Source organism: Miscanthus floridulus, chromosome 15 (genome assembly GCF_019320115.1).
Source record: "Miscanthus floridulus cultivar M001 chromosome 15, ASM1932011v1, whole genome shotgun sequence".
NCBI classification, from domain to species: Eukaryota; Viridiplantae; Streptophyta; class Magnoliopsida; order Poales; family Poaceae; genus Miscanthus; species Miscanthus floridulus.
In genome coordinates this window covers 58,011,058-58,038,998 of record NC_089594.1, presented here as the reverse complement: position 1 = coordinate 58,038,998, position 27,941 = coordinate 58,011,058, and the positions used below count along the sequence as shown (strand labels likewise).

Sequence of the window (27,941 nt, the reverse complement as noted above, 5' to 3'; positions counted from 1 at the left end):
TAAAAATTAAAATTTTAATTTTTTGTAAATTCAAACGTAGTTTTCCTTGACAAGATGATTTCAAATCATAAAGTTGTCAACTACAAAGTTTCATAACTTTTCGAGATCTACAACTTTTATTTTGGTTGTTTCTCCATCTGAGATCGTTTACAAAATTTGAATTTTAATGCTTAATTTTTAATGCTCGGTGTCTATTTGTAGGGGCTGTTCAATATTGAGCCTCCCCTATAAATCTAATTTGTAGGGGCGGCTCCCCTACAAATCTAAAGGGTGGCTTATTTGATAACCATTTGTAGGGGCGGCTTAATATAGAGCCGCCCCTACAGAGAAAGAGAGGTGTTGCTATAAATCGTATTTATAGTAGTGTCATACTCTCATTCATTTATATCAAATGAGTACATATATAATCATGTCAGTAGATAGCTTGTTAACATCAATCAAGCCGACGTACACGCATATATATAGCTGAATACAAAAACTAGCAATTATCATGAGTAGGTCCCTAGTCATGAGGTTGTACATCTATTGTGAGTTTAAAGAAAGATAGAAGACCAGACACATGCCCGCACACGCGCCATCATATCAAGAGGCTCGGGTGATGAGATCATGACATTAATGATACGTCATTAACAAAGATTTTTTTTGCTCCGAACTCAAATTAAGACAGGAGAGTGAGAGACGAACGAAAGAATTTTTTTTAGCTCTTTAATATTAGACTAGCAAATAGTCACCTACTATTTGTTGCATAGCATGGAACCTACTATTTGTTGCATAGTACCCTTTTAAAAATTTGTTGCATAGTCACCTAGATATGTGCGTCGAATGGAACCTATTATTTAATTATTTAATGCTCGTGACATGTTATAATACCGCCATCGCTCATATGTCTTAGAGTCGAACTCCATACCATTTGCTAGACGCGAGATGTTGTAACTTATATGAGTATTTGCTTGTCTAATATAAATGATTCAGCCATACAGGATACACAGTGTGGCTTGAGTTGCTGTCAGGCGCCGGTATAGCCCTATTCACTACTAAAAATTGATTCGTAGCAACGACTTTTTTTTTTAAAGACAACTCTATATTAAACCGCCCCTACAAATACCTTCCGAATGAGCTGCCCCTAGAAATCCATTTATACGTACTGCTGGTGTTATTAGCCACCCCTATAAATAGTCCGATTTGTAGGGTTCATTATTGAGCCACCCTTACAAATAGACGTCGAATATTAAAAATTAAGCACAGAAATTCAAATTTTTTCAAACGACCTCGGATGGAGAAATGACAAAAAAAAGGTGTAGATCTCGAAAAGTTATGAAACATTGTTGTTTATAACTTTTTCATTTGAAATCATTTACTGCTTCAAAATACTGTTTGAAATTCAATTTCGAAATTATTAAAGAACTCTGATTTCTCTTTTTAATCTCTGACTAAAACTTGTAACTAGTCTTTCTCTCTTACACTAACTTCAAATTTGATGATCTTTTTCCTAAAAATTTCTGAAATCATGCTTTATCAAATTTTATTGTGTTCTTATATCTATTATTTTATCCATCTTTTCATGTGAATGTGTTTTATCTATTTGATTTTGAATTTCAAAAAATAGCAACTTTAAATGTCATTTTGAAACATTAAATGATTTCAGCTGAAAAAGTCATGAACATAAAAGTTGTAGAACTTATTAAGATCTATAACTTTTATTTTGGTCGTTTCTTCATATGACAAAGTGGTACTAACATTGTTCACAAAATTTATATATCTCTCTTATAATTTCAGTACTATAAGAGGGATATATAAAATTTATGAACAATGTTATTACCACTATGTTGGATGAACAAATGACCAAAATAAAAGTTGTAGATCTAGAAAAGTTTTAAAACTTTATAGTTGACAACATTTTGATTTGAAATCATCTTATCGACGAAAACTACATTTGAATTTTCAAATTTTTTGAAATTTGAATTTTTTAAATGACGTCAGATGGACAAATAGAAAAAACAAAAGTTGTAGATCTCGAAAAGTTATAAAACTTTGTAGTTGACAATTTTTTTGATTTGAAATCATCTTATCAACAAAAAACTATGTTTGAATTTTCAAAATTTTGAAATTTGAATTTTTTAAACGATGTCGGATGGACAAACAGTAAAAATGAAAGTTGTAGATCTCGAAAAGTTATGAACTTTGTAATTGATAACTTTTTTATTTAAATTCATCTTGTCATGAAAAACTACATTTGAATTTGTCAAATTTGAAATTTAAATTTTGTAAACGACCTCGGACGGAGAAACTACCAAAATAAAAGTTGTAGATCTCAAAAAATTATAAAACTAGTTGACAACGTTTTCATTTGAATTCGTTTAGGGCCTCAAACAATTAATTTATATTTGGTTTAGTATAATACGTGGGGAACCAAAATGTAATATGAACACAAGTGAGTGTGAGGTGCAGTGGTAGAGAAGGTTGTAGGTTCGAATCCTGTCAGCCATACCAGTGAATTTAATAATTGTTGTTATTTTTTATAGTTTATATTTACATAATAAGATTTGTAGAGTAGCAAACAATCGTTTGACAGTAGCAGTACCGTGAATTGCAGCCATTGGAGGATGTCAATTTCGACCCAGGCTATGTGGCAACCATACCAGTGGGGGTCTTTCCGAATTAAAAAAAAAATTGCTATTTTTTTAACTGATTTCGTGAATTTTGGGAAATTAATTTGTAAGAGCAGCAGCCGCCTCTAAAAAAACCAATTTGTAGGGGATCGGTTGGCCAGACATCCCTATAAATTAGCGATTTGTAGCCATCCTTTCACATAGACGAATGGTAAAACCGCTCCTGCAAAGCTTTACGAGCCGCTAAAAAACCGTTCATGTAGTAGTGATTGTCCACGACTGGTCCATGACGCGTCAGCAATAATGATGGACGGGGGCGCTCCCACGGGCTTGTCGGGCTGCATGTGGGAGCGTGCGCACGCTCTGCAGCTCGGGCAGCGTCTAGTGCAATGACGGCGGAGCTGCTCTGCCGACCATGGTGGCGGTGTTCACGCTCGACGGTTCTAGCGGCCTGTACGACCTCTTTGACATCAGCCACATCCATAGTCACAACATCCCAACGCTGCCGCCACGTTAGGGTCGGACTCGGATCCGGGCGCCATGCAGCGCGGGCATCGCGGAGTGGCGCCGTGGCGGTGATGCTCCTGCACCCAGCCAATGCTGGGCACATCCTGCTGGATCTGGACTCGATCGTGGGCTGATGCATGATTGCCCACATCCGCTGCCGACGCGGCATGCGCAGTGTGTTTTTGTACGCCTAGCGCTGTGCACGTCCTCCAACGTTGGGGCCCTGGGGTGGTGATGCCATTCTCAGTTTTGACCTCCCCAGTCCCCAACCGGTTTTGGTCTTTTGGAAAGAAACAAGTTATTTTCTCCAAGGGTCTACTCTTACTGCACTTCAGAATCTGGAATGTAGTTTCCTCGTTAAAAATTACTACGAGTACTAGCTTACTAGGTCGATAGCAAAGTATTCCTGTAATAAGTCCACGTGAACCAGAATAATATGTATATAATTAAGGTACACGAGGAATGAATCGGAGCGGAGAATAGAAGCGAATTTAATAATTGTTGTTAGTTTTTGTATACTTTATATTTACACAAAAATATTTGTACAGTACGTAGTAAACAATCGTTTGTACCGTGAATTGCAGCCATTGGAGGATGTCAATTTTTACTACGTGAAAAACGGTTTGTACCAACAAGATAAATTTTTTTAGGGACGGCTGGTGATGGAGCCGCTCCTACAGTGACATGCTCGGGAGCCACGAAATTAGCCGCCCTTACAATGAAACAGTAGGGGCGGCTGGTGATACGAGCCGCCTCTACAAATGGGTCAGATTTGTAGGGACGGCTAACTCACCAGCCTCCCCTGGTGTTGCTATTTGTAGGGGCGGCTGGTGATTGAGCCGCCCCTACAAATTCTCAACGTATAAATACATGCGATTTGTAGGGATGGCTTAATCACCAGCTGCCCCTACAAATGACCCATGTATAAAAAAACTGCAGCACCTTCTTCCTCCTTGGGTCACTCACTCCAACCCGTGAAATAAAAGTGGAGTGGCCGTGGGCACCTTCCAAAAATTGCTCTACTAAGGAGGAAGATTTTGGTGTCAAATCCTTTGGTGGAGAGGCTGTAGAAGGTAAGAAAATGCTATTCCATATTTTTTTTGAAGTTTTAATGGTTGGTTAGTTAGTAATTAGAGTTTTACTTTTCTCTCTTCTATGGTGCTTGAGCTACTTATGAAGCAAATTAGACCCAAGTTTTGAATATACTTGGGCAAATTAGATAGGCGAACAAGATCATACCCTTATTTGGTCCATGTTTCTTGATTTTAGTGAACAATTAGTTAGTTTTATGAGTGTTTTATGTGCATATAGATTTAGATCTAGGGTTTGGTTTTTTTATTAATTTTATTTTTGTAAATTTATGTTTGATGAAATTGAACTAGGGTTTGCATGAAAGATATTAGGTAAAATATAATTGTTGCTAATTGTTGTCTTTGAAATTGTTTATTGTAATCAATAAATATGTATTTTAATTATTTATGGATAAATAAGCTATTAATTAATTTTTCCTCTACCATGGTGTGTTTGTATGCTTTATGCAATTATATTTGATTTATATTCATATATATCTGAAGTATATATAATTATTCTCAAGTAATGATTAATTTATATATATATATATATCCTTTAACGTGTGACGTAGTGTTGGACCCAGGCCTCTACATTTGGTCCTAGCTATATATATGTGGCAACCATAGATGGAATCTACAGACATCATATTCGTTTTTGTAGAATATGCTCCAAATTCTTCTCTTGCGGAGGTACATCTATCCGCATCATGTGAGCCTACATCACAGTGGCTATATATTGTAAGGCTCTACCACCACTGACCACAACACCAATTCGTTTTAAATAATAAATTGTAGTATTAACTTTTCTAAATGGGTAACTTTTTCCAATGTATCCGGATATAACATATATCTAAGTGTATAGCAAAAACTATTCTAATATGCACGAGGATTTTCATCTGTTTGTTATATAGTTTACATTTGATCAAGATATTGTATAAGTATTTAGGGCATGTTTGGTTCGCCTAGTAGGTACTAAATTTAGTAGCTTTTAGTCATTTTAGTAACTTTTTAACCAAACGCTATGACTAAAAGCTACTAAAAGGGCTTTAGTCCTCTCTAGTAACTCTGAAATTACTAAAAGTGACTAAACTATTTAGTAGCTATTAAAGTTTAGTAGCTCGAACCAAAACACCCCCTTAGTGCTATCAGTGGCGGACCCGAGTGGCGGACCCGAGATTCGGCGACCCTGGACGCCTGCCATGGGCTCCGTTGCCGGTGCACCCTTGCATGTTGCATCTCCGTCGCAGCTTGCTTTTGTTGGGAGCTCTAAGACATGTGACCTGATCAGTCCAATGAGAGTCGCCCGGGCTACGATCAAGTGCTGGGTCCACTGAATGCTAGGATTAGTCTATGAAACTGTGGGATTGATTTATATATCGAAAGAAGCTACTTCATTTATCAACTAAAACCTGTAAAACTGATATGACACTTTTTGAAACAGCGCAATGAAACGCGCCACCGAGAGTACTCTAAGTGACATGAAATGAACGGGGATTATAAAGTTAGGACACCCAGGATTAATTTGTTTTGATGGTGCATAGGCGGCGTTCATGGTCTATGAACATGATAATATTTTTTCCTATATTCCCTCCATTTTGATTTATACTGGTTTTTTAGATACACAATTTTTATTATGTATCCCGATAAATTATATATTTAGGTGTATAACAAAAACTACATATGTAGAAAAACTAAAACGACTTGTAATTTAGGACAGCTCATATCTAATAATTACAAAAGTAGTGAATTTCGTTCCAGCCTGACAGCCGTACTCGATTTCCATGTATTCTACTTTTACAGGAAACTCTAAACTAGCGGTATCCGTTGCCTTGCCAAGCTACGTTTTGCTACCATCCCTGCTTGATGTAAATTATATATATTTACGTGATTTATCCTAGTAATACAGCCAAATCATTTGCGTCAGCGATGGGTATTAGATCTGACAAGAAACATATAAAAAAATGGTGAGGATTAGCATCACCACTCACCAACAATAATTGAGTGGTGTCCACACCCCACATACGGGTTGGTAAAGTGGCTCCGGCGGGGCCCACGCCAGCTCCCCCCCCCAATCTCCATTCTCCTCATCACATATCCGTTCAGTCCCAGCTCACTGCCGATGAACCTTCCAGAGTGGATCCACAGCTACTACTAGTAGCCTGTAGCCTGTAGCCTGTAGGCACACACACCACTAGCCTCCTATACATATATACACCCACGCTACCGTTGCTGCAGAGAGCTCAAAAACCAAAGCTTCGAAGGCTTCTTCTAACCATTTCTTCCTTCTTTTTTTGGGTATGTGGCATCCCTTTTAACATTTGTTCTGCCGTTTCATCAGGTTCTTTGCTTGTTTCGAATAGTTTTCAATGTTGGATGAATGTTTCCTCTTTTGAAGTTCAGTTCTTTGGCTCAAAAATGCTCTTTGTCGTGTCAGACTGCATGATGATACTTGCTGTGGTCCATCGTCGAAGGTCTTTTCTTTGTGTACATAGGAGTACATCTGTAGCCCTTCACATTGGTTTTTACAGAACTGACTGAACATCATGTCTGAAAAACAAAATCTTCTATGTTACACTAACAATACTCTGTTCTATCATGAACATTTTTTGAGTTGCAGGCTTGTAGTCGTGCATTCAACTTGCTTTTTGAGTTGCAAGTCGTATATATTTTTTTGGATTCAGAGTTTCAGCGTTTCTCTGTCTAGCTCCTTTTGTCTTCTTAAGCAGTTTCAGAGTTTCCCAGATAAAACGGCCGGCAGTTGAGTGGCATTTTACAGCTTATATATAGGAATTTCAACTTGACATATTTTGTTCTTCTAGCAGCGTTCATAGGATCTTAGATCTAGAAACAGCATGCTGCAATCAATTATCAATATGTAGTGCGTGCCTTCCTTGTTAATTTGACAAGAGAGTAGAGAGACAAGCTATTGTTATACAGGTTCTTCGTTGCCTTGTGGACAGTTGAGCCGCAGAATTTGACTTGAACTCTTTAGGACGAATTCATTAGAGTATAGCCCTACGTCCTCTGACTTCCGGATTCTTTAGGACGAATTCCCTTGCATTTCGTTTGTGAAGAGAAATCAGTAAGCGTGACTGACAAAAGTTTGTTTTTCTAGCATCAGGTTCGTTGATTGGTCCTGCCGTCGTCTTCGTCGGCGTCCGTCCTTAGCTTGGTCTGCAAGATGTACCTGGTGAAGGACATTAGTGGCGCCATCGGGCTGATGGCGGTGGCGCTGGTGCTCCTGGGCACCTGGCCGGTTGTGCTGGCGGTGCTGGAGCGCCGGGGCCGGCTGCCCCAGCACACGTTCCTTGACTTCTCCGTCACTAACTTCCTGGCCGCCGTGCTCGTCGCACTCACCTTCGGCCAGATGGGCCCCGACACGACGGAGACGCCCAACTTCCTCACCCAGCTCACTCAGGTAGTAGCTCACTTCCCATTTCAGTTAATACTCTCGGTCACATTCAGTTTTCTTTCAGTACATCATTCAGACCTAAAGAAGTGGAAACATGCATGTCTGAATGAATATCCGAAACTCTGGTTGTTCTGCTGTCTGTCAGCAAGAACGAACATCTTGTGCTAATTAAGCGACTCCGTTCTGCAGTTAACATTTCGTGACTTCTTCCATTTCAAACACTTGCAGTTGCAGAACAACTGGCCGTCGGTCCTGTTTGCGATGGCGGGCGGCGTCACCCTCAGCCTGGGGACACTGGCCACGCAGTACGGCTGGGCGTTCGTCGGGCTTTCCGTCACTGAAGTCATGGCCTCAAGCCTCAAGGTCGTCATAGGTACACATACACTGTTCAGAGTCTGAAGATATTCTGGACTTTTTTTTTTTGAGACGACGCCTTTCGACGCGTAAGATAGATATTCTGGACTCAATTGTTCAGAGTCTGAAACTCTGAATATCATCAATTCATCATCATCATGGAACTGAAACTTGTTTTCCAGGGACGACGCTCAACTATTTCCTCGACGGCCGGATCAATAAGGCCGAGATCCTCTTTCCTGGTGTCGGCTGCTTCCTGATTGCGGCCATCCTTGGGTCACTTGTCCACGCTTCCAATGCCGCCGACAACCAGGAAAAGCTGGCAAACTCCTTGGCGAACTACAGCAAAAACACAAGGTTGTACAGTTTTCTTCCACTCTCAGTTTCAGTCCATGCGCATTATTGCCACTACACCATCTGCATCTGAACAAGATGAAGTGTGGTTTCTTCAATTTTCTATAGGAACACTGCAGATGAGGATCTCACCAAACACCTCCTTGATAAAGGTAGCAGTTGGATCAACAAACCAAACAATTTTGTCAGTATTAATCTGAAACATTTGTACAGTAGTATAGTGTTGTTCATCTGAATATTTTGATTGGCAGAGATGCCAAAGGATCCAGAAGAAGCAAAGCCGGACGCAGCAGAGGCTACTCAGGCCCTGGAGAAAGTAGAGGCAGGAACGGCAGAGTTCCTGGTTGATCTGGAGGAGAAGAGGTCAATTAAAGTAGGTGGAAGTGGAACAACAAAATCTCAATCATAATTCATTGATAAAAAAAGCTTCAATTCGATCTGATCATGTCGTCCAAAATCAAATCTGGATCCCCCCAACAGGTGCTGGGATCCCACACGCTGCTGGGCCTCGGGATCGTGGTGTTCGCGGGCGTCTTCTACGCGCTGTTCGCGCCGGCGTTCAACCTGGCGACCAACGACCAGTGGCACGAGCTCCCCGCCGGCGCCGGCGTGCCGCACCTGGTGGTGTACACGGCCTACTTCTACTTCTCCCTGGCCTGCCTCGCCGTCAGCGCGGCGCTCAACGTGTGGTTCCTCTACCGGCCCATCATGGCCGGCGTGCCGAGCTCCACCGTGGCCGCCTACCTCCGGGACGGCGGCGAGGGCAGGGCGCTCGCGATGCTGGCGGGGATGGTGTGCGGGCTCGGGAACGCCTTCACGTTCATGGCGGGGCAGGCGGCGGGGTACGCCGCCGCCGACTCCGTGCAGGCGCTGCCTCTGGTCAGCACCTTCTGGGGCGTCGTGCTGTTCGGAGAGTACCGCCGGTCGTCGCGCCGCACGTACACGCTGCTGGCCAGCATGCTGCTCATGTTCACCATCGCCATGGTCCTCCTCATGGCTTCCTCCAACCACAGGAAGCCGCTCTGACCTGATCATCAGCAACCGCTCCACTCCATCCTCCACGTCATCAGTGAGCTGGGCACGTGGATGCATATGCCGTATGCGAATGGGACGAGGAGAATGGAGTGGGTGTTGTGGTGGAGCCCACTAGCTGAGACAAGAGCTGAACTGCTACGTCCACCCACTCGTCCATCAACTGTCTGCTGCTCTAGCGCTGGTTAAAGAATTGCTGGTTCAATTAGCCAAAGGATCATATCTAATAGACTACTACGGATCAGATCTGGCCCATCTCTTATAGTCTTATCTCTTTTTTGTGTATCACTACCACATAATAGATTTAGGGCATGTTAGGTTGCTACGGAATGATCTTCTAGATTGATTCCTAGCCGGATTGCTTTGTTAATTTGAATAACCATTATCAGCAGCAATAGTTCCTGGGCTGTTCCGGAACAACCGAACAAGCCCTTACATAGGCTGTCGAAATGGGTTTACATGCATTACATCCGTCTACCTCACATGGTCAATATCAATTGAGAACAGCAAAATGGACATATGGTCCTCTCTATAAATTCAAAAAAAAAAGCGTCACTGAGCACGTGTCACCACACATGATGCTGGGCTCAAGTGCGGTCGCAATGGGTTGCGGGTTTTGTTACTCCGCATCCCTCCGTTCGATGGGGAGCGCTGCCCCCACGCTCGTGTGCTCGCCTTACACTCCACACTTACACCACACGTACACACGCGTGTGCGTATATACACACACAAAGAAAGAGATGGGGGCTCCCTAGCCTTCGGTACGCGGGAAACGCGCATCGAACCCGCACGCGTGCGTGTATCCTAATTTTTTTGGAAAAATTCAAAAAAAATGCAACACCAGGATTATTTTGAACCCTGGTGGATAGCGTCCCACTGGACTATCCTACCATTAAACCAAAGGCCCATTCGTTGTGCTCGCTTTTCTGCCGCCACTAAGCATGCCATCCCCACCCTATCGAGCCCACCGCCACCGATCCATGCCACTCCTTGAGGGTGTGAGCCCTCAGATAAAGTTAATTTTTTTATGGTTCATTTTTATGGTACTAACTCTCAAGAAAATATATAACCTTGGATGCTCAGGCAAATACCTTGGCGATAATAAACCCGAAAGAAAATATATATCCTTGGGGGCATCTATATATCCTTGGTGGGACTGGTCAACCCTAAAGAAAATACATATACTTGAGTGTTGTTACATTTCCTTGGCGGTGTTAAAAATCTGACAGCTTATTTATTTCCTTGGCGGTTCAACTCTCAAGGAATTGATTTGTGGCGGTCGGCACTCAAGGTAATAGGTATTTCCCTGTCTCTCTACCCCTGGCAGACATTCCTTAAGTGTTGGCCGCCATGAGTTATTTCCTTGGCGGTTTTGGGGCTTTCCTTGAGGGTTTTTGACCCTCAAGGATATTCAGTTCCATGGTAGTGTCCCGAGCCCGCTGCCGTCGTTGACCCAGGCCCTATTAGTGAGGAGAGCAACAGAGGGATCGGCCCTATTATTAAGGAGAGCGACAGAAATAGAGGACGTGAGGGTAGTCATAGGCAGGGGACTGGGCATAGGAAAGTGTGAAATCGAGAGGACCCAAACTCACCTCGCCGAATCCGCTACTGCCTCGTTGGATCTGAGAGCTCACTTGCCAGAACTATCGCTGCCTCACCGGATCTGCCCTCACCTCTGAAAGCCCTAGTTTGATTTTGATTAATTGATAAAACCTAGTGTACTAACCTTGTCATTGAGTGATGAACATGAGTTAGGTTGGTACACACCAAGTGGTGGAGCTAGATGATGATCATGGTGATGGTAATGGCCTAAGTGAACATCAAGTGCTCCTTATTTGAAAAAGAAGAAAAAGAAAAATAAAATGAGCTCAAGACAAAGGTGTATTTGATAGGGTCATTTTGTTTTACCACTCAAGACACCAAGTGCGTGTGAGTGGGTTTAGTATAGATAGCCGTACTATGAAGAGGAGCCAAATTTATTGTGAAATGCGGTTATCAAAGTACCAATAGATGTTCTATCATTGCATATGCATTTAGATTCTAGTGAGTGCTAACACCCTTAAAAATCAGTGACCGGACTCTGGCTTCGGGAGGGATCGGACCCTGGCTGGTGGGTCCAGTATGTTTGATGGATTTTTGTCAATTCAAAATCCTCCATATGCACGAGTATGCATGTATTTGTGTGTGCTAGTGATAAAATATATGGAAATGTACGTGTTTGTTCACGTACATGTATTGGAAAGAAGCTAATAAGCTTCTACGTGCTACAGGTTTATATATGAGCATGCAGCCTGAGGCCCGGCAGCCCGGTCCAAAGCCCGCCACGAGCACAACCCAGCCCAGTGCTGAGCGGGCCCGGGCTGACGCGGCCCGATGCATAGGGCGGTGCCTGGGCCGCCACTTAGGCACGTTGGCGGCACGACACGGCCTGCTATTTGAAAACAGGTCCGGTGGCGGCCCGGTGACCACCCTGGCCTGCTAAGAGCCCACCAACCACCTTCCTATACTAACCCTAACTCTAACAAGACCCCAATCCCCCTAACTTCCCCTCCCGCGCTGCATGGCGCGGCTCGTTCCCAATCCCCCGACACCGCGCCGCACAGCGAGCCGCGTGAGGCCGCATTCCCCTCTCGTGAACTTCTCCACCCGGCTTCCTCTTCGGCTCTTCACTGACAGCGAGCGCGCAAGGCGCCGGCTGCGCCGGCCACGGCCTCAAGTGTGCCAGCCATAGGGGCTAGAGTATCGGTCATGGCGTCCTGGTCGCTGAGCACCTCTGCGCAACAGCTCCTTCCCTGAGCCGCGCTGGCCATGGGGGCGACCGCCACCTCTCCTCGGCTTGCACCACCACTCTACCCTCGCCGACGCCTCCACTCCCCTCTACGGTCTCACACCTCTGCGGCTCTGCGCAACACCCTTTGGGGTCTCAGGCTGGCCTGTCCCGCTGGTGACGGCGTGCTTTGTGGGCTAGCCTGGCACGGAAAGTGGCCCGGATGACCGTGCCTGGGCCGTCGGCCAAGCACGATGGACTGGTGTGGCATGGCCCGATGGCCCGGCGAGCCCTTTCATGCCATGCCCTAGCAGGTGTGTCTGGCATAGGCCCATGCCGTGCCGGGCTAGGCCGGCCCGTTGCCCATCTATATACAGGTTCATGCATGCACGTAGGTGTGCTCGCGATGTGCAAATAGGAGAAAGCTAACAGGTGCCTTTATAATACGTACGTGCGCCTGTATACGTCCGTAACCAGCTGTAAAGCTCGTATGTACGTCGGTCAGTGCCATGTATTCTCTGTACAATTGTACACCAACTCAGTCGGTGGGGCGCTGCGCGACTCGGTACATGGTACAGAATATTCTAGAATTCGCGCATATATACGGCCGGCGAATACGTAGATTAACAGGCGGCGTTTGTCTACCGGCCGCGAGTTGCCGAATCAAATACATGTATGTATTTTCGATTGTTCACGTTATGCAATGGAACCAGTGGCGAATCTAGGATTTTAGATCAGGGTATGCCGCCTAAAAATTTTCATATATAATTCGGTAAATCCATATTAATAATTCAGTAATAATTATAAAATCGACTATATGATTCGGTATAAGTGCACTAAATAACACAATAAGGCTTAAATTTATGGATTAGTTAAGTTAAAACCATCCACTAAATACAATATAAATAGTTCAAAAGTCATACCGATAATTGAAATATAGGAGTAAAAGAGTACAAGAGACTTACAACTCTATTTCTGACTATTTTATTTGACGCTTTGGAAGGGACATAAATATCTTGATTATATCATCTTCACCAACTTCAAAGAAAATATTCCGCTCAGTGAAAGTGACTAGACAATCATCTAAAAGACTATCTCCACCATATTTCGTAACTTTGTTGTCACTAAAACCATTGCAGAAAATACTTTCAACACTTGCTGTTGCCACGGGTAGAAGTAACACCAATTTGAGATGCTCATAAACCATTGATACACTTTGTGCCTCTTTATTTCGAAAAGTTTAACTGAGAGAGTTTCTCTTCAGAAGAGCATAAATATTAAAAAACACAATGCTAAATAATTAATCAATTTGTTGTTTGTGATGTTAGCAAATACTCCCTCCATTTCAAATTATAAGACGTTTTGGCTTTTCGAGATACATAAGTTTTGCTATGCACTTATATATACACTACGTCTAGATTATGCATAATAAAAGTAATGTATATAAAAAATCAAAATATCTTATAAAGTGGAATGGAGGGAGTAGCTATGAAAGTAGATAATAATTTTCTATAATAAGACGAAGAGTAGAAGATTAAATTTTACCAGGGAGAAATAGTGAATCAGCGAGCCCCTGTGACTACGTGGTCGTGCAAAATGCAAACTGCACACGAGTGACCGGAGGCAGCAGGGCACCGGCCACCAAAACTAGGGCGTCACCGTCACGCCGGCGTCAACAGTCAGTCAGGGGGCGTCATGTTCCGTGAACCGTGACTCCTCAGCTCCGATGGACGGATCGAGATTTTTTTAACAAATCGACGGATCGAGATAACAGCCTAAAAGTGCAAGGTCCGAGGATAACCTTGCCGCGAACTGACCTCTTGTGCCTTCTAACTTCCTGCTTCCGTGATGGATATAGCATCATCTGTGATCCAAGTGATTTCTTTCCTTTTTTAATACAAATACAGATATATAATACATATATATTATTAGTACATGCTGGTCAGACAGGGTATGCCGGTGCATACCCGGCATACCGAACTCTATCCAGCTAGGTCCAAATGTCATGGACAGCACGAGAGGAGTTCTAATTGGGTTCGAACTCTATCACCGTGTACGCGTGCGCGAGGCCAGAAAATATCCCAACTAATTGGCAGAGCCTTCTAGAAACGTGATCGCAAGGTATTATTACGCGTACTCCCTTCGTTCCTGTAACATAGTGCATTTTGACATTAAAAATTGTCCAAAAATATAATACATTCTAAGGACAAAATTCAGTTTTGTATTAAATACTTTCTATTTATCAATCAATCAACATTAATCACGTTGATAATAGTATCTGATTAGAGAATAAAATGAGAATACATGCGTCTTTTATGTTCTATCTTAATTTGTCTTTCTACATGACACAGGGAGTACTATGGAAGGGGGCGGCTCCGGGTATCTCGCGCTGGCTAACGAATTCCAGGTGGCGCGTGCGTGCGGCCCAACAGGCCCGACGCTACCCTAGCCGCTGCCCCTATATATAAGGGAGAGGCTAATCACACTTGGCATCCACAAAGCGAGTAGTGCCGCCAGGCTTCACTTTGTTAGAAGAGCAGGAAGCGCTCGTATTCGCAATCCACCAACACCGATTCTGGAGCCGGAGGCCTCGTAATACTAGTGAATGCAGAATCTTTCGCGTACACATTCTAAAGGCCATAGAGCAAGGAAAGATCAAGTTCGAGACAGCCAAGAAATCAGCAATGGGCATAGATAGACATCTCTTCCCAGGGGTGCATATGGTAGAGTTTCGGTTGGCTAAGGGAAAGACAAAGGTCTTGACATCAGTTAAGGCCAAGGACAATCAGCACAAGAGCCGATACGAACAAGGCGAGACATCCAGAGCTGGTGCTTTACGTCCTCGGGTCACTTCTAGGATCTTGTTGAACAAGTGGCAATGTCAGAAGGAGGACTATCAGCGCCGGCTTAAAGAAGAAGAATATGAGCGTCGGCGCGAAGAAGAAAGGTACGAAAGAGAACAAGCTGAGCTATATTGGAGTTGTCCTTTCTTTAGACATTGTTAGAACGAAGGTTTGAAATTGCCTACAAGATGAAACTACCTAGAGTGCAGTAATCAGTATGCAGGGTTTAGGCAATCTCAAGCCAACCACCGGTCCATCCATGAGCGTTTGAATTATCAATCTAACAGCATGGATCGGCGTATAAAAAGTAAAGGAGTTCATGATCGGCTAGGCAAACATGCATATGATCAAAATTGGGCCGGTCATGATAAAGAAAGAGAGCATGTTTGGTAAGAAGGCCAATGGTGTGCAGGAGGTCTGACAAGGAACCAGAAAATGAGAGTTCAACGCTTGAGGGACAGAGAATTAGAAGCTCAGAAGTATACCAGGCCTCGGGCATGGCACATCAAACAAACAGCCGACAAGGGTGAGCCATCGGCTGATATTAATCTAGCATTCACTCAACCTACAGAGCTTAGGGCATCCTTGGGATGTGAGCAGGGAAAGCACAAGCGCCTCTGTAGTGAGATTGTGAAAGAAGACGTCATCAGTAATAGACGTCAATAGCCGATCCAAGCAGTCGGCTTTAAAAATATGTCTTAATGGATTCCCCAATTGATGATACTGAAGGAAAATTAGGGCAGGGGTTTATGTTGGTCGACTTATTAGAAGAGGTCGATATTGGACCTGGTGATAGGCCTAGGCCGACATATGAAAGTGCTAAATTAGACCCTGAGTATAAGCAAGAATTAATAAATCTTTTGAAAGAGTATTGGAATTATTTTGCTTGGAAATATTTCGAGATGTCGGGTCTTAGCCAATTGATCGTGGAACATCGGCTACCTATTAAAGATGGATATCGACCATTCAAGCAAGCCCAAAGAAGATTTAAACCCGAAATTGCTTGAAGACATTAAAAAAGAAATCACAAGGCTATACAAAGCCAATTTCATTCGGCAATGTCGGTATGCTGAGTGAATTTCAAATATAGTCCCCGTGCTCAAGAAGAATGGCAAACTGAGGGTTTGCATTGATTTTAGAGATCTAAATAAAGCTACACCTATGGATGGTTATCCAATGCCAATAGCTAATCTATTAGTAGATGTAGCGTCAGGGCACAAAGTTATCAGCTTCATGGATGGCAATGCAGGCTATAATCAGATTTTTATGGCTGAAGATGATATTCCTAAAACTGCTTTTAGATGCCCTGGAGCCATTGGATTATATGAGTGGGTAGTCATGACTTTCGGTTTGAAAAATGCCGGTGCAACTTATCAGCGAGCTATGAATTATATCTTTCATGAGTTGATCGGTAGAATAGTCGAGATATACATCGATGATGTGGTTGTAAAATCCAAAGGTTATAGAGAACACTTGGCTGACCTACGGAAAACTCTAGAGTGCACAAGGAAACATGGCTTGAAGATGAACCCAAACAAATGTGCTTTTTGAGTATCAGCCGGAGAATTCTTGGGTTTCATGGTGCACGAAAGGGGGATTGAAGTTGGGCAGAAAAGTATGAAGGCTATCGATGAGGTAGTTCCACCAACAAATAAGACCCAGCTGCAATCCTTGATCGGCAAGATTAATTTCATCAAGAGGTTCATCTCAAATCTGTCAGAAAAGATGTTACCGTTCTCTCCCTTATTGAAGCTAAAAGCTGATCAAGAATTCAAATGAGGCGACATACAACAGAAGGCATTTGATGAGATTAAGGAATACATGAAGGCTCCACCGGTGCTGGTCCCTCCGCAGCTTGGCAAGCCCTTTAAATTGTACGTGTCGGCTGATATCCATACAATTGGATTGGCCTTAATGCAAGAGTTCGAGGGGAAAGAAGGGGTCATCTTCTATCTGAGTAGAAAACTTTTGGACCTAGAAACGAGGTACTCTCCCGTGTAAAAGTTGTGCATGTGCCTATGTTTCTCATGCATCAAATTACAACATTATTTGTTGTCGACCAAGTGTACTGTGGTATCCAAGGCTGACGTGGTCAAGCAAATGTTGTCGATGCCAATTCGGAATGGGAGAGTAGGAAAGTGGATCCTGGCATTGTCTGAGTTTGACGTAAGGTATGAATCGGCCAGAGCAGTCAAAGGACATACAATGGCCAACTTTGTAACTCATCATCATGGATCTAGTATTTGTTATGTGGAGCTGATGCCATGGACTTTATTCTCTAATGGCTCATCGTGCAAGCAAGGCAGTGGTATTGGCATCGTTATCATTTCTCCCTGAGGATCGAGTTTTGAGTTTGCCTATACCATCAAGCCAATGATGACCAATAATCAAGTTGAATATGAGGCTATCCTCAAAGGGCTTCAACTTCTTCAAGAAGTAAAGGCTGATGCAATTGAAATCTTTGGAGATTCTCAGTCGGTGATTAATCAACTGATCAGCCTGTACGAGTGTAAAGATGATATCTTGATAGGTTACTATGAAGAATGTTGAAGTTTGATTGATGAATTCCCTATGGTCACCATCAGGCATATCCCAAGAGCTCAGAATCAAGAAGCTAACCGGCCAGCTCAAAGTGCTTCTGGTTATCGAAAAATTTAAGAGATCCTCAACAACGAGGTCATTGCCAGTGATTGGAGGGAAGAAATAATGAACTATCTTGGGAATCCATCATAGAATGTCTCTAGGAAGCTCAGGTATAAATCGATCAAATACGTACTACTGGATGAGCAACTATACTATAAAATGATCGATGAGGTGTTACTCAGATGCTTGAGTCAAGAAGATGCTAAGGTCCTCATGGGTGAGGTCCATGAAGGGGTTTGTGGAGCTCATCAGTCGGCTTATAAAATGAAATGGATTACTCAAAGATCAGTGTATTTCTGGCCGACGATGCTAGAAGATTGTTGAGTATTATAAGGGATATCAGGATTGCCAGAGATTTGGTAATGTCCAAAGATCACCAACATCAGTCATGAATCCTATAATCAAGCCATGGCCATTCAGAGGTTGGGGAATTGACATAATCGGCCAAATTTATCCACCATCGAGCAAAGGCCATAAGTTCATAGTGGTGGCGCCGGATTATTTCACCAAATGGGTTGAAGCAATCCCACTGAAGACGGTGATGTCCCAAAACATGATTGACTTTGTCCAGGAGCATATCATTTATCGGTTTGGGATCCCTCAGACTATCACTACTGATCAAGGGGCAATGTTCATTTCTGAGGAGTTCGAGAGCTTCGCTGCTAGTATAGAATTCATGTTATTGAACTCTTCTCCCTACTATGCCCAGACCAATGGACAAGTCGAGGCATCCAATCAGACATTGATTAAACTAATCAAGAAGGTAATCGATCGACCAAGGAAGTGGCACTTAACGTTGAATGAATCATTGTGGGCCTATCGGATGGCATGCCATGGATCAACTAAGTGCTCTCCTTATGAATTAGTTTATGGACATGCAGTCGTTCTTCCTTGGAAAATTAGGATTGGATCACGCTGTATCGAATCTCAAGAAAATCTAACAACCAATGATTACAAAGTTTTGATGATGGACGATCTAGAAGATCTAAATTGTCATCGACTTCGCGCTTTGGAAAACATTGAAGCTAACAAACTAAGGATCGCCAAATATTATGACAAGAAAGTCAAAGCTAAGTAGTTCCACGAAGGCAAATTGGTTTGGAAGCTGATCTTGCCAATTGGGACCAAAGACAGCGCATATGGCAAATTGTCGCTTAACTGGGAAGGGCCTTATCGTATTACTCTATGCGTACCTAGCAATGCTTACTTCCATGAAACACTAGAAGGTGAAGAGTTCAACAGAGCACTCAACGAAAAGCACATCAAGAAGTATTATCCCAGTATTTGGGTCGGTGCCTGAATTAGCCGATTAAATTTTCAATCGAGCTTTTACAGCCGATATAAGAAAATATAGCCTTCAGAGCAAAAAAATGAATAACCGAAATTTAGCCTAAAAAGGCAAAAGCCGGTGCCGTATGCATCGCCTGTAGTGCAAAAAATATAATAAAAGGGAGTTCCACCTTGCATAAGGAAATAAAAGAGGAAAAGTCGCTTCAAACATAAAAGGTTTATTCGCCAGTTTCCCTGTTACAATCTAAGGACCAAGAAACACTTTGTTCACAATGTGTCCGGCCGGGGAAGAGAAAGCTATGGTGTCGATGGCGTTGGAGAAATCCCCAATCAGGCTCTCTTGATCTTCAGGATGGTCGGTCGCTGGAAAACCATGGGGAAGAAGTCGAACTTGCATCCAGAGCAAACTTGCGCCACGGCCAGGGCAACAGCAGCACCGTGACGAACACCATGAAGAGCAATCTCCCTGATGCATTTTAGGACGTCGTGCAAATGGGCCACCAGTACAACACCCCTAGCATTGATGAATCCTATCAAGTAATCCATAGCCAGTTGGAGACTTTCAAGCTATGCTGACAAGGCTAATGAATTCAAAGGGGGAAACAGTTAGAATTCTATGAAATCAGGGTTGTGAGAATAGAAGTTGCCACAAGAAATCTCACCCATGATTTTGGCCTCAGCTTTGGCCAACCTCGCTTGAGTAGAGTTGGCCCTATTCCCTGAAATGGTGAGCGCATCCTGCAGGGCATTCAGATGAAAGTCCATGCACCCAAGGTCACAAGCCGCATTAGAATACCACACTCGGACCTTATCTCTCTCCTAAAGAAGCTGACGGACATCGTTCCCATGGGAATCAGAGGATCCCATGAAGGAGTTCACTGGTGCCACCACCTACGTGCTACTGGGACCAACGATCATGTGGGGAAGGATGCCACCATTCGAGTTGGCCCTGTAGATATGAAAGGTTAGACTAATCCTCTCAAGGATCATGAAACCATGTTCATCCTTACTCTTGGAGACGAGAACGCTGGTGTGGCGACATGAACTCATCAGCGATCTCATCAGCCGGTCGCTTGCCGCTCTCCATCTCTAAAGATGATGATTTTGGATCTAAAGATGAGAGGAGCAAGTTCGTGCTTGGGACACAAGAGAATCGAGATGTGGCAGATTGGTTTCTCATCCACAGCCATGGCCCGTATTTATAACCCAGAAGACGCGACGATAGACCTCCTCGAGGCTACGCAATCGGAATCGGTTATGGAAAGGAATCGTCACTCCAGAGATCAATGGGATGATTTGTGAAGAATTAGGAGACACAACAGATTCAAAATTTATTGCTTTCCATGATTATGATGCCTCAGATCCTGGAGGATTGCTACAAAAAGGATTACACCGGAAACCGACTAGCCAGCCCAAGAAGACTTCATTAGATTGAAGGGAGTCTGAGCTCCACAAAGCTAAAAAACATGGGTCGCATCGGCTAAGAGATGGAAGTAGCATTAGGGGGAAAAGGAAATAGACCTATTCATCAAGAATGCACTGGTCAACTTCGCAGGCTTCTTAGCATGGGCAGAGCAAATAAGGGGAAGGTGTTCACACATTCGAGCCCTTGCAAACACTGGAACAGCCTCGTACTGATGGTGAGAAGACTCAGGTGATATCACAAGAATTCTTCTAGCCATGGCAACTGATTCTCTTGCTTGACAAGGCACTAGAATAGGCGACACAATCTCCCTAAACACAAGAATTCTTCTAGCCACCGGGGGGTTTTCATGGTGGAGCATTGGTCCAAGGAGGATCTAACAAAGCCAAGAGCACTCGGAGGAGAGGAAGCGAGAGAAACATGCTAGATTGTTGGGTCGTTCTCGTCAAGATCAGATGAATATTTATAGTCAACCAGAGAAGCTGAATCCAAATGCCTGTGAAGTAATAGTGCACCCATGAAACTTTAGGACGTAGGATGCCAACAAAGAAGTGGCATACCCATGAAGAATGCAAATGACCGAGAGCATAAAGAGAAACAGAGCCAGTGAGCCCCAGGATGAAGTTCTTGGTCGCTGTTGAAGACACGTCGACCGCCTCGAGATAGCATAGAAGATAATTTTGGAATAAAATCACCTTTATCCTAAAATTGGGGGACATGTGTTGACATAGAAATTTGGTTTGAGATAAGAAGTCCCTGAAGACATGAAATTATCATGGAAGGCTGAATCCTCCAATTGAATCGGCTAAACAGATTGCTAGATCAGCTAGCAAAATGACGATATCAAGGGAATGAGATGTACCTGTAGAGACAGCAAGACATGAAACAAAAAGATGCGTTGGGCTCCATAGAAGGGAAAGATTAGAGTCCAAATTATGTTAGATTATGAAGTTTTGTTCGCTTTTCCAGGTTTTGTAACCGGTCTTGTTTGACCAAGACTCGTAGTCATGCCTTGGGTATAAATATTGAACCCCGGCCATTGTAATAGACATCTCCAATGATCAACACAAATCGGTACCTTTACTTTTCGACTTACGCCACCCCTTAGGAGTAGGAGTAGAGTAGATTTTGGTGAGTTCTTCAGCAAGCAGGGTTGGCCTCGATTAGGTCTGATCTCCTATTTGTCTATAAGTATCCGTCATGACTTGTATCGTGTTTGTAAGACTATCCTCAGTTAAGCCTGATCTCTTACAAGCTTGGTATAAGTTAGTTATCGTCAGTTAATTATAAGGTTGCCCTCGATTAAGTCTGATCTCTTGCAATTGCTAATAGTTATCCTTGGTTCTTATCAAAATCTGCATGGCTGCCCTCGGCTAAGTCTGATCTTGTTCGAATTTTGATTCGAACCTCTTGCCCGATTAAGATTGAGATATATCGGCTTTGTATCTCTTTGAATCATCATCTTATCTCATTACACTATTTACATCTTGCTTTGATGATGGTTCTTGCTAGTCTAGCCATTCTATTCCGATCTTGATCGAAGATAGCATATGGTCAAGGCATATTTAGCCCTAGGTAAGGCTTGCTAGTTGATGAAATCCGGTCTAGAAGTGGTTTTATGGCTGCATCGGTTAGGTCTGACCCCCACAGCTAGCATCATAGATCGGAAGTCTTTGGCTACATGCTATGTCTACATCGGCTATTTAGCCGATCGCCTGAGCTTTCACGATCACAACATGTTCTTGCGATCTCGTTAAGTGTTTATAGATCTATATGCTTTGAAGGTTTAATTTGTTATCTTTCTCATGGCTGCATCAGTTAGGTCTGGCCCCCACTATTAAAGGTAGTAGATTGGATCTGATAGGCGTATGGGTTTATACACGTCTAATGGTTGAGCGGTTGCATACTATGACCCTTCTTTCACTGGAATCGGCTATTTAGCCGATAACCTGTCTTTTGAGAATATATATTGGCTCTTTATGTGCTTTCTATTTGTTTTTGTCCTGGTTAAAAGCTAGTATATTTCTCAATCAAATCATATGCTTTCATGCCTATCTTTTGTACACCTTTTTGCATGCTTTCATGATAATCGGTAGATTAGATCCATTTAATTGAGTAACTGATGATTGTCGATATGCCTGTTTTACTTATCATGCATCATGAACATGCTGGATATCGACTCTCTAGTCGATAGCCTTATCTCACTGTCCACTTTGCCACATATTCGGAACTGTCTGGACAAATGACCGGCATGTTCCACCTTAAATTACTAATCAATCTTGCTCCCTTATCAATTGCAGGTCAAATTGACTGGCATGCCCTTAGGTCATGACCATTCGGTCTGGTGGTGCCCTTCCTAAGCCCGGAGAGAAGCTCGGGATCTGCTCTGCATGGGCCTCTCCCCGACGTTGATCACTGTGTTCCCAGCGTTGATTTTTCGGCGTCGACAGTGACTATGATAACAACACGAACAAAGGTTAGGAGGCAGCATTGATAGATGGTTCTAATGACACTAATTGTTGTTGACAGTCAAGATATGACTAGGAGATCACGTGCTAACAAAACAAGTCAAATTTGGATGAAATTATGCGAATTTAGCAAAACCAACTAAAAACCGGCCCATGCCGTTTTGGGTACCCCCTGGTCGACGGTTGGTAAAACAGGCCCAGGCCACTTTTGTATAGGCTCTGCACGACCCACTGTCAAAATTGGCCTTGGGTGAGGCCGCATTAGTATAGGCTCTACATGATCCACTGTTCAAATTGGCCTTGGCTTTGGCAATTGAAGTCACAAAACATGTTTTTCCAATGGAAACTCATTTGATCTCAAGGAAACTTATAGATGCCACGTGGAATAAGTTTTTTATACTAGGGTAAGGCCACCCCTCTATTTACATGAGCGGATCACAGCCAATTGAGAGATCCATATATCCGATCATAAAAAAACCACTCCATCTTATTTTTTTACCTATAAACCCTAACTTTTCCACCCCTTGCTACCTCGTACTTCTCTTGATAAGATTTTTTGGTGTTTCAGGTAGCCTTTTCAATCTTAGGGCCTCATTGTGTGTCCCTCCAATGGGTCTTCTCCTAGGAGGTGTTCGTGGATTTTTTGGGTGAAGAACGAGTGCAAAATTGCATTTGTTGACCTACTGCCTTTTGGACCTACCTCTATTCTGTATCTTGGCCATGTGCAGCCTAGGCGATCTAGCCCTTTCTAGAGTACTGGCCAGGATTCCGCGTTAACATAGTTTTTGTGACTCCATTAGGGAAGAAAGAAGAACAAATCTACTACAATGGCCAATGAGAAGAAGGAAGATCATAAAGATGCAAATAAACAATCCCAAGAACACCACCAAGCCTTTGCCAGATCAACTTCATGAGGAGATTCACAAGAAGCTGAAGGAGAGGGTGATGGCCTAAGCTACTATTGATATGGAGAATGGCCTGACATGCTTCAAGGTGAATTAGCGTGGAGTTTTCAAGAAGATCAAAAGCGTCAGCTTCGACCCTCTTCCTGCTACATCTTCATCTGAGGAAAAAACTGATGAAACTGCTCCCAAGTTTGGTTTGACTCACGATGAATCTGCTGCGATGATCTCTAATCAAGCCAAACTTTTTGAGATCAATATGTAGAAAATCTTATCAATTTCATGGATAGCTACCGCGACCCCGAACACGCCATGACAGCTTCAGGATCTTTATAACACTCGAGTGACACGGAACACCCCATGTGGCAAAACAACACGTGTAACTTCCAACATCATGCCCAAACAACAAGGTTATTATGCTCACAAGAAATTACATAGTTCACATATGTATATAATCATTATTATCCCTCCTAGGCTCGGCTCTTCATTGACTCACTCAGATTCTTATCGAAGTTAACTTGTAGCTCATCTTGGTTCCGCCCAATCCAAGGTCTACTATGCATCAATGAATAGAACACTACCTCATATCCACCGGGAAACGACACCTACAAAACAACTTAATGGCAGCACCATGAGTACATTACATACTCGCAGGACTTAATTCCAACATATAATATTTGGTGGATGCACAGGGTAGTTATCGGACATTTGTATAAGTGTGGAAAGCAATGATGTTCATTAATAGTATGACATGCTATGCTCAACATAGAAGTAAAGGTATTCATCATTATAACAAAGTGCTCATAGTCCATTGTTCATGCTACCATGGGTACAGAAAGAAAGAACAACCAAATAGTTCTGTCCCGAAGGACTCTAGGCTTTCAAGACTCTACAGAGGTGTACAACTGTACCCACATGGAAATACAAGACTAACCTCCATATTTTGGATCCTTGGAATAAGGGTTGCCTCATGATCTCCAACCTTTCCCTAATCCGGCTTGAGTGTCCGATGAAAGGTTCGAGCGGTTGCCCGGTCAATGTCCTGGACATTCCCGACCGACGCCAACCCCCTTGCTAGTTTTGTGGATAAACAGGTCGCAACTAGTTACTTGGCTTGTCGACCCCACCTACGACATGTGGTCTGTATGGGTGGTTACTCAGACTTACGTATCCCAATACACGGTCCTTACTTCTCCACGAACTACATCGCCTGAGATCCATACTCACGATGACTTACTGTTAGTGCAGGACCCACAAGATACCCCGCAAGGAAGAGAGAAGATCTGGTCTAACTATGATTCTTTCCATGTAATCTTAGTAGTAGTATTATTCTGTAATCCTACTAGGAACTCTCATTGTTAACTAACTAGGATTCTGACCTCCTGACTATATAAAGGAGGGCAGGGTTCCTAGAGACGGGACTTTACGACAACACGACACAACACATTACAATCAATCCAACGCAAAGGCTAACGCCGACTGGACGTAGGGCTATTACTCGATCAACGATCGAGGGTCCGAACCAGGATAAATCGACTGTCTCTTGCGTTAACTGTCGAGTTCTGCATACGTTGAAGCCCGAACGTACTGCCCCAGGAACCCTTGTGGCAGGCTATCGGTGGTCAAACATCGACAGCTGGCGCGCCAGGTAGGGGCTTTCAGCATCTTTGCATTCGAGAGCTCGACGGACCTCGACAACATGATCTTCTCGATGGGATCAACCTTCATCTTTGGTTCATGGATCTGCGAGGCAGATGACAGTGGCAAGCTTCAAAGATGTCTCCTCAAAGATTCGGATCACCATGAAGACCATTCTATTTTGGCAACTACGATAGATCAACTTGCTGGAAGATTCACTCAACTCACGATGTCTGATTCAACTCAGATTTCGCGACTTTGCGCATCTGACTCAAACTCAAGTTCCGCATCCAATATGGAGTCTTACTCGAGTTCTTCTGAGAAACCGAGTTCTTTTCCAATGGGGCTTAAGAACACGGCCTTGGCCTATCAAGAATACAACTCGGAGAATACTCAGAGTCTTTTCAAGAAGTCGGGTCCTTTTCCATTCGGACTCCACAACATGGCAATGTCTTATCAAACACGGCCCAAAGGATTCCTCGATCCGGTGCTTAGAATGCCACTGAAAGGAGCTCAAGAAGGTCTCGTACTAACTATAACATCTCAAAACTGCATTATCCACTGCCCAGGTTATGTTCCTGAGGATAGCGGCACCCAATTAGTCAGCAATACGACAAAACAATTCTACCCTACCAAGAAGGAGATTCGATCTGCGACCTCGAAGCCTCTACTAAAGTTATCAACTACTCCGACAGTGTGGAAACCGACGCAGATAGCGGAACAATTCACGCACGAGAAGTACTCATGGTTCGCTGCCCTCGATCACCATTGGTCCTCCTAGAAGCGTCCGACGTCAGGTCATCGGATGAATTTGAGTCCAACATATCACCCTTTACCTAGGGGCACGATGGTGAGACCGAGGCACAAAAACAAGCCAGAGAAAGAAAGAACAAATTGAAACAAGGACGTTAGCGCCGTGCTAGGCAGCGCAAGGAAGCTTGGATCAGATATGAGTCAGAGCTAGCCGAGTACAATAGAAGAAAATCAGAGCAAGAGGTCAAAGAAGGACGAGCAACGAATACACCCTATGATAAGATCCGAGAAGCACTAGAAGAACTCAGGGCGACCTCACATCCTAGTGAAAAACAAGAACAGCTCTAGGACTTTCTCCGATCAATAGTCCTAAGGACGCACGATGGGAGGACCTGCTCAAGACTGCCTACCAGGTCAACATCTCATGAGCAGGAAGATCAAAATCAAAGGAAGTCCGCTTTCGAGAGACTTGGACCAAGTGGAAGTCACAACAGAGAAAGTAGAAGGGACCATAGTCAAAACGACCGAGTCGAACGACCAAGAAAGGCTAGAAGCAAAGCACCTATTTAGACAGCCACGCAGAACTACTCTCACCAAGATAACAGCTGGCAAGAAGGGGGTGCTAAATTAGAATACACAGAGGCCAGAACGCACGATAGATTCCCCTGTTTTGCAAACAGACTTGCTTCAATACGGCTACCTCACAAGTTCAAGCCATCCAACCACTCTAAGTATGATGGCAAGACCGAACCAAGGCAGTGGCTCAGGATTTACTCACAATCGATTGAACTGGCCGGAGGAGACGATGATATCAAGACCTTGTTCTTTCCCATGGCCTTAGAAACCATGCCCCTTCAATGGTTTGACAAACTGAATCTAGGATCAATAAAAAACTAGGAGGACTTGCAAAGAGCTTTCTATGAAAATTTCATGGGTATCATTACGCATCCCATCACGCATGCAGAATTAAAAGGACTCAAGCAGAAAGAGGGCGAAAGTCTCTGAAATCACTATCGACGATTTGGTGAACTACGAGCTCAAGTACATGACATCACCGAACGAGAAGTAATTGAAGCCTTCTCTCACGGAATCATGGCTAGGTGGCAATTTCAAGACTTCTGCAAAGAAAACCCGAGAAACAATGAAGAATTCAGACGAACAGTAGAAAAGATGATTACTGCGGAGGAGAAGACACAAGAAAGGTTCCCGGATAGAAACGACCGAGACAACCCGGACAAGCAAAATCATCGAAACAACAGACATCAGGAAAGGAAGTGTGGATCAGACAACACCGTAGCGGTGGCTGACAAATCAAGGAAGTTTTCCAAACCTAGAAGATATGATGACATTGAAAACATGCAGTGCATCTTGCACCCTAAAGGAAATCACACCATCGGAAATTGTTTCACCTTCAATGAACGATACATAAGAAAAGATAGTAAGGAAAACACAAAAGAAGACAATCAGAAAAAAGATGAAGACAACAACGAAGACAAGGGATTCTAAAAATCCAGGGGGACAGTAGTAGTAATCTTCGCCGAGGTTCCAAATTCTAGAAGCAAACATCAAGAAAAACTAGCACTATGAACTATCATGGCAGCAGAACCGGCTACTCCAAGATATCTCAATTGGTCACAGTATCCAATCCAATTTTCAAGAGAAGACCAATGTACTAGCGTAGGAAACGCAGGCCATTACCCACTGGTTCTAGATCCAACTATCAACAGTATGACTGTCACAAAAGTACTAATCGATGGAGGAGCCGGACTCAACATCATTTTGTTAGAAACTCTAAGGAAGATGGGACTATAACTCGTCGGGATGATTACACCAATCAGCACCCCTTTTTATGGCATAGTACCCGGCAAGGCAGCGA

General features: G+C 43.4%; 1 protein-coding gene across 1 annotated transcript; it reads left to right on the top strand.

Annotated features, from left to right (window-relative positions):
* Positions 1-6,322: 6,322 nt before the first annotated feature.
* Positions 6,323-9,839, top strand: LOC136507864 (ureide permease 4-like). Its single transcript, XM_066502461.1, has 7 exons — positions 6,323-6,481; positions 7,308-7,604; positions 7,827-7,971; positions 8,135-8,309; positions 8,415-8,458; positions 8,558-8,679; positions 8,787-9,839. The coding sequence occupies exons 2-7, from the start codon at positions 7,368-7,370 to the stop codon at positions 9,330-9,332; spliced, it is 1,269 nt and encodes a 422-aa protein (XP_066358558.1). The 5' UTR covers positions 6,323-6,481; positions 7,308-7,367; the 3' UTR covers positions 9,333-9,839.
* Positions 9,840-27,941: the final 18,102 nt, after the last annotated feature.

Excerpts from the sequence above, each read along its gene's own strand:
- LOC136507864 (XM_066502461.1), top strand. The coding sequence starts at position 7,368 with ATGTACCTGGTGAAGGACATTAGTGGCGCCATCGGGCTGATGGCGGTG. Across the intron at positions 7,605-7,826 it reads TCCTCACCCAGCTCACTCAG|TTGCAGAACAACTGGCCGTC; the intron begins GTAGTAGCTCAC and ends AAACACTTGCAG. Across the intron at positions 8,680-8,786 it reads AGGAGAAGAGGTCAATTAAA|GTGCTGGGATCCCACACGCT; the intron begins GTAGGTGGAAGT and ends TCCCCCCAACAG.